General features: G+C 52.5%; 1 protein-coding gene across 1 annotated transcript; it reads left to right on the top strand.

Annotated features, from left to right (window-relative positions):
- The first annotated feature begins 285 nt into the window (after window positions 1–285).
- On the top strand, window positions 286–2313 carry MISP3 (MISP family member 3). Its single transcript, XM_007662432.3, has 3 exons — window positions 286–1058; window positions 1350–1432; window positions 1911–2313. Exons 1-3 carry the CDS (start codon window positions 401–403, stop codon window positions 1995–1997), a joined length of 828 nt encoding a protein of 275 aa, XP_007660622.1. The 5' UTR covers window positions 286–400; the 3' UTR covers window positions 1998–2313.
- The last annotated feature ends 4757 nt before the right edge of the window (window positions 2314–7070 follow it).

The following is a 7070-nucleotide window of genomic DNA, read 5'->3' as shown; positions in this document are numbered from 1 at the left end:
GGGGCACGGGCAAGTTTGAGAGTGAGCCAAGTGTCAAGGTTGAAGAGAGCACCGAGGTCACAGCCCACAAGGTCAGCATGGTGCCAGGGGACCCAACTCTAGAGGGTCCGGGGGGCGGTGCCAGCAAAACGGCCCCTATGGAAGAGGCACCCGCTGGGTAAGGAGAGGGGAGCCTTCTGGAGGCCCTAGAGCCTGAGGCCGGGGCGGGGCTGGAGCGGAGGCAGGTGCTGGGGGCGGCACCCCAGTCGTCCAGGGCAACCCTGGGTCCTGCCCCTGGAGGGCTGTCCCCAGAAGCTGGAGGCGGTCTGGAGCACCAGGCGGTGCCAGCACAGGAGCCGTCTGTGTCACTCAGTTCTAAGCGCCCCTACTTGGCTGCTGCTGCTACCAGTTTCCCCCGGGCATGGAGCACCCCAGGGAGGGAGGCCTAATGGAGACCCCAGTAGAGCGAGAGATCCGAATCGGTAAGGAGCGGGAGGACAACCTTCGCCGTAGCCGTGGGATGCTCCCGACCCGGGGCTCTGGGGAGCTGGTGAAGGTGCAGGTCCGGTCGATCCTGAGCACCACTGCGCCGGAACCTGGCCTCCCCCGGGACCTGAAGCGCATCTGGGCCGGCATCCAGATGCAGAGAGATATTCAGAGGGAGACCCAGCGGGAAGATGCCCTGGTGGAGCAGGGCACCGTGCTGGGCACTTACGACCGTGGGCAGAGCCAGCAACATCTGCAGGCGAGGAAGTTCCGCTTCGAACAGGCGGGCTCCGTTCCTTCCGTGGGAAAGCCTGTTCCCTCGACCCCCGCAGGCTCCAAGGCTGCTGTTGGCCCTCGGGGCCCCTCGTTTGCTGAGGCCTATGGCACCTCCCCCATAGTGATCTTGGAACATCAGAGCCTGCTCCCCAGGGAGGTAGGGAGCCAAAGCCCTGAGCTCCAGGCCCCACCAGAGTGCCTTCTGCTCCTGGAGCACGAATTCCAGGAGATGGCGGAGCGTGAGTTGGAGTCGCAGATTCAGAGGCAACCACCGTATGGAATCCCGGAATCCGAGGAGTCCCACAAGGACAACAAGAGTAAGGAGGCACCTGGCATTCTGTCTCATATCCTCCAGCTCTGTTTGCCTAGCTTTCCCCGAGAAGAACTTGACCCCTGGGCAGTTTTCCTGGGTTGGGGACTGGGGAGAGGGGAAGGGGAAAGGTAGCAGGTAGTGCCAGACCCTCGGGGTTGTGAGGGGTGTTGGGCCCTCCCCCTCATGGAGCTGGAAGGGAAGGTTATGTGGGGAGAAGGTGGGGTTGGCCACAGGGCCCTAGGGCTGTGGGGAGAAGGGTTGCCTCTGACCTCTCTGAGCCATTCCTCCCTGGCAGAGAGATTGCCCGTCAAGAAGCTGGCTGTGATCTGGCCGCCCCCTCAGGACACCAGGACCACTCAGGAGAAGAGCCCAGATCAGGTACGATCCCCTGTTCCTCCCTTATCTCCCCTCACTGGCCCTGGGCGTCTTCCCTGTGTTCTCAATCTGATCTCCTGCCCGTGGACCCCCACCCCCCACGTTCCTGGAGGTGGGGTCCACATACGTGCACTTGCAAATCTTCCCCTCATCTCTGACCCACTTCTTCCCAAAGGTTCCCTCTCAGCTGGGGACTGAGTCCCCAAATTCCCCATGGAAACATTTACTAAAACAGTTGGTTGAATCTGGGCAGGGGAAAGTGGGGTGACTTGATTTCACTTTCCAAGTTCTCCTCCTTCTCTGCTCCTGCCTTCTCCCCTTCATTCCTCCTGGGTCCACTTAGGACTCTGTCTCTCTCCACTTTCACCCCAACCAGCCCAACCCTATTACTTTCTCTCTCTCTCTCTATCTCATCCTTTTTATGTTTCCCCATTCTGCAGTCTATCCCTCAGTGTCACTTCTTTCTTATTTCTTCCTGCAGGACTCCACCTCCCAGGTGCAGAGCCAGAAAAGTGCCTTGTACCAGCGCTGGGAGCCAAGCCATCAGCAGCAGAGTAAGGAGGAATAGTGGCCCCCATGCCAATCTTCTCTTTGGCCTACGCTGCCCCCTACTCCCTTCCGAACCCTGGACCTTAGGGTTCTGTAGCTGGGCCCCAGCCTTGTCCCTTGATCCCCCCCTAACACTACCTTTTGGGAGGACTCTGGGGGTAGTGGGAAGGTGAGGACAGGTCTCCTTTTTATTCCTCCAACTCTGGGTTGTCTTGAAATTTCAACTAATTACTCCCCCACCGCCACCCCATCGATTGTTACAGTGCTGTTTTTCCTCTCTGTGCCATCAATAAAGGCCTTCCCTGGCCCCAGTTGGGGACAGGGGCCATTTTGAATTCCGTCTTTGCTTCTCTCACTCTCCCAACGTGTCTGGGTCCCCTGCAACAGAGGGGAGGAATCCACTCCAGCACTTAGTACAGTGCCTGACATAGAGGAAGCGCTTAACAAATACCACTAGAGGAGAAGCCACATGGCTTAGTGGAAAGAGCATGGGCTTGGGAGTCAGGGCTCATGGGTTCTAATGCTGGCTCTGCCACTTCTCAGCTGTGTGACTTTGGGCAAGTCACTTAAGTTCTCTGTGCCTCCATTATCTCAACTGGAAAATGGGGATTAAGACAGGGAGCCCCACATGGGACAACCTGATTACCTTGTATCTACCCCAGTGCTTGGCACATAGATAGCGCTTACAGGGCTCAGTGGAAAGAGCTTGGGCTTGGGAGTCAGAGGTCATGGGTTCTAATCCCGGCTCTGCCGCTTGCCAGTTGTGTGACTTTGGGCAAGTCACTTCACTTCTCTGCGCCTCAGCTTCCTCATCTGTAAAATGGGGATTAAAACGTGAGCCCCGTGTGGGACAACCTGATCACCTCGTATACCCCAGTGCTTAGAACAGTGCTTCGCACATAGTAAGCGCCTAACAAATACCACCATTTTTATTAACAAATGCCATCATCATTATTATCTTTCTCCCGAGCCCACTGCTGCTTCGGAATGTGAGCGTTGGAAGTATGGCATCCTTAATTCCTGGGAAAGGGTCAGGCTGTTCTCCACAGCAGTGGGCCATGGGAATCCAGCTCTCACTACCCAAGCGGTTGGCAACTTTTTATCTGTTGCCGCGGCCCTGAGTCGCCAGGCTCTTGAACCTCCTCCAAGCAGAACTTGTTCCCTGCGACAAGAACTCAGGGAAAGAAGAAAGTGCCTCCCTCACTCCCCAACCCCTCCGTGCTCCTCAAAGAAGATGGATGTGGGAGCCAGGGATTTGACCCTGGGGAAGTTTACCCCCCAACGCCTTTTTTCAATAGAGAAGCAGCGTGGCTCAGTGGAAAGAGCACGGGCTTGGGAGTCAGAGATCAAGGGTTCGAATCCCAGCTCTGCCACTTAGCTGTGTGACTGTGGGCAAGTCACTTAACTTCTCTGTGCCTCAGTTCCCTCATCTGTAGAATGGGGATTAAGACTGTGAGCCTCACATGGGACAACCTGATTACCCTGTATCTACCTCAGCGCTTAGAACAGTGCTCTGCACATAGTAAGCGCTTAACAAATACCAAGGTTTTGTCGGCTGGAGCTGCTGCTCGTGGGCCGTGGTTAAATGCTGTCCTCTAGTGGACTTATCGGGAACCACACCTTGGACTCCATTCTACAGGCGCACAAGCCTCAGGCTTAGTTCCTTCATTCAGTGGTATTTTTTGAACGCTTACGGCGTGCAGAGCACTGTATTAAGCGCTTGGGAAGCTATTACGGTGGGCAGAGCACTGTATTAAGCGCTTGGGAGAGTACATTACAACAATCAACAGACTCATGCCCTACCCCCAACGATCTTACAGTCTGAGGGGGCGTGGGAGACAACACACATTAATATAAATAAATTACAGATGTGTCCCTAAGTACTGTGGGGCTGGAAGGGGGGTTGAAAAAAGGGAGGAAGTCAGGGTGATGCAGAAGAGAGGGAGAAGAGGAAAGGGGGGCTTAATCAGGGAAGGCTTCTTGGAGGAGATGTGCCCTCAATAAGGCTTTGAGGTAGGGGAGGGTGATTGTTGGATTTGAGGAGGGAAGTCGTTCCAGGCCAGAGGCAGGATGAGGGCAAGGGGACAGCGATGAGGTAGGATCAAGGCGTAGTGAGAAGGGGAAAACCATTCATTCATTCGTTCATTCATTCGTATTTATTGAGTGCTACCTGTGTGCAGAGCACTGTACTAAGCGCTTGGAAAGTACAATACAGCAGTAAAGAGAGACAGTCCCTGCCCACAACAGGCTCACAGTCTTGGGGGGCAGGGAGACATCAATACAAGTGAACAGGCATCAATATAAATAAATAGAATTATACATTTATACATAAGTGCTGTAGGGTGGAGAGAGGGGGGAAGAGCAAAAGGAGTGAGTCATGATGAAGTGGAAGGGAAGGGGAACTGAGGAAAAGCTGGGCTTAGTCTGGGACGGCCTCTCGGAGGAGGGGCACCTTCAGTAGGGCTTCTAGGGGGGGAAGAGTGATTGGCAGATTTGAGGAGGGAGGGCGTTCCAGGCTAGAGGTAGGACGTGGGCCAGGGTCGGCGGCGAGACAGTCGAGATCGCGGCACAGTGAGAAGGTTAGCACCAGAGGAGCCGAGTGTGCGGGCTGGGATGTAGGAGAGAATGGAGGTGAGGTAAGGGGTCAAGGTGATGGAGAGCTCTAAAGGAGTTTTTGTTTGATACGGAGGTGGATAGGCAACCACTGGAGATTTCTGAGGAGGGGAGTGACATGCCCTGACCATTTCTGTAGAAAGATAATCCGGGCAGCAGAGTGAAGTATGGACTGGAGTGGGGAGAGGTTGGGAGGTCAGAAAGGAGGTCAGAAACTAGGGACCAGAGAACTGGTTGGAGGCAAAGGTAATGTGGGGGTGAGAGCACACAATAAAAGATAACACCCCTCCGCCATACACACACACCAAAACAGCATCATTTGAGTACCTACTGTGTGAAAAATCCTAGACTCTATCAGGGCAGAGGGAAAAGATCTGGCTCTTCCCATTAAGAGGCTCACAAGGTAAGGAGGGAGATCTGTTCAGATATAGAGAAGCAGCGTGGCTCAGTGGAAAGAGCCCGGGCTTTGGAGTCAGAGGTCATGAGTTCGAATCCCAGCTCTGCCACTTGTCAGCTGTGTGACTGTGGGCAAGTCACTTCACTTCTCTGTGCCTCAGTTCCCTCATCTGTAAAATGGGGATGAAGACTGTGAGCCCCACGTGGGACAACCTGATTCCCCTGTGTCTACCCCAGCGCTTAGAACAGCGCTCTGCACAGAGTAAGCGCTTAACAAATACCAACATTATTAACATTATTATAAGTAATAGACATAGAAATGAATGTGCCAGTCATGAGTGTTGCTGAATACACATTACCTGCTAAATGATAAGGGATGGAGGACTAAGGGTTTACAGCGTGCTGGGGAGGGGAGAGGGCGAGGTGGGGGGAAGAGGGTGAGGGGAAGGGTGAGGTGGGGGAGAGCCTAGTCAGTCAACAAGGAGTTGACAAATTATCTGAAGGAAGTAAGTCCTGAGAAGAATTTTGAAGGAAGGAAAGTGTTTAATATGGAAGGAGTTTGGGATGGAATCACATTTTCAGAATCATGTATAGGAAACAGCTCGTGCCTGTTAGTCTCCTCCATTTGATTATAAGTTCCTTGTCTTGTCTTATGCCGTCGAATCGTTTCCCACCCATAGCGACACCACAGATACATCTCTTCCAGAACGCCCCGCTCTCCATCTGCAATCGTTCTGGTAGTGGATACAGAGAGTTTTTTTGGGAAAAATACGAAAGCGGTTTACCATCGCCGCCTTCCACGCAGTAAACCCGAGTCTCCGCCCTCGACTCTCCCCCATGCCGCTGCTGCCCAGGATGAGTGAGTTTTGACTTGTAGGAGATTGCCTGCCACTTGCTAGCCACTGCCCAAGCTAGGAATAGAATGGGTAGGCCTCTGCTTGACTCTCCCTCCTGTAGCCCAGACTGGTAGAGTACTAGCAACTCGCCAGGTGACTGGGGGGGCAGATTCATGGTATAGTGGATAGAGCACAGGCCTTGGAGTCAGAAGGTCACGGTTCTAATCCCGGCTCTGCCACTTGTCTCCTGTTTGACTTTGGACAAGTCACTTAACTTCTCTGTACCTCAGTTCTCTCATCTGTAAAATGGGGATTAAGACAGTGAGCCCCATGTGGGACAGGGACTCTGTCTGACCCGATTATCTTGTATCCACCCCAGCGCTTAAAATAATGCCTGGCACATAGTAAGCACTTAAACAAATACAATTATTATTATTAGTAGTAATAATAATAATAATTCTTAATCTATCCTAATCAATTATGCTCTCTCAAACACTTAGAACAGTGCCCTGCACATATAGTAAGTAAGGGGTGGGGGAGTGGATAAAGACAATCCTTGAAGGCCGTCTTTGCTGATAGAATTATAGGATTGAAAGGCTGGAAAGAAGGTTGAGCTAGCACAGCAGTTAGCATGAAGAGGAGAATGAGGGAAATATGGAGGGAAAGTTGTCAGGACTCAGAGACAAACTGTTCATCAATCAATCAAATGGTATTTATTGAGCACTTACTCTATGCAGTGAGCACTGTACTTGGACAGGCAGCCATGGTCGGGCCTGGGAGTCAGAAGGACCTGGGTTCTAATCCCTGTTCTGCCACTTGTCTGCTGTGTGACCTTGAGCAAGTCATTTAACTTCTCTGGGCCTCAGTTACCTCATCTGTAAAATGTTGATTAAGACTGTGGGGTCAGGACTGTGTCCAATCTGATTAACTTGTATCTTCCCTAGTGCTCAGTACAGTGTCTGACACATAGTAAGCGCTTAACAAATACCATAAAAAAATACTAAGTGCTTGGAAAAGTACAATACAATAGAGTTGATAGGCACGTTTCCTGCCCATAAGGAGCTCACAGGCTAGAAGGGGAGACAGATATTAAAATAAAGTACAGACCGATGACCTCCTTCTTGCCAAATCCAACAGCCTCGACTCCACCCTAATCCTCCTCAACCTCTCAGCTGCCTTCGACGCTGTGGACCATCCCTTCTGGTGGAAACATTATCTAACCTTAGCTTCACTGACATCATCCTCTC

This window comes from Ornithorhynchus anatinus, chromosome 7 (genome assembly GCF_004115215.2).
Source record: "Ornithorhynchus anatinus isolate Pmale09 chromosome 7, mOrnAna1.pri.v4, whole genome shotgun sequence".
Taxonomy (NCBI): domain Eukaryota; kingdom Metazoa; phylum Chordata; class Mammalia; order Monotremata; family Ornithorhynchidae; genus Ornithorhynchus; species Ornithorhynchus anatinus.
Note: the sequence above shows the minus strand (reverse complement) of the source record. Positions and strands in the feature narration are given on the sequence as shown.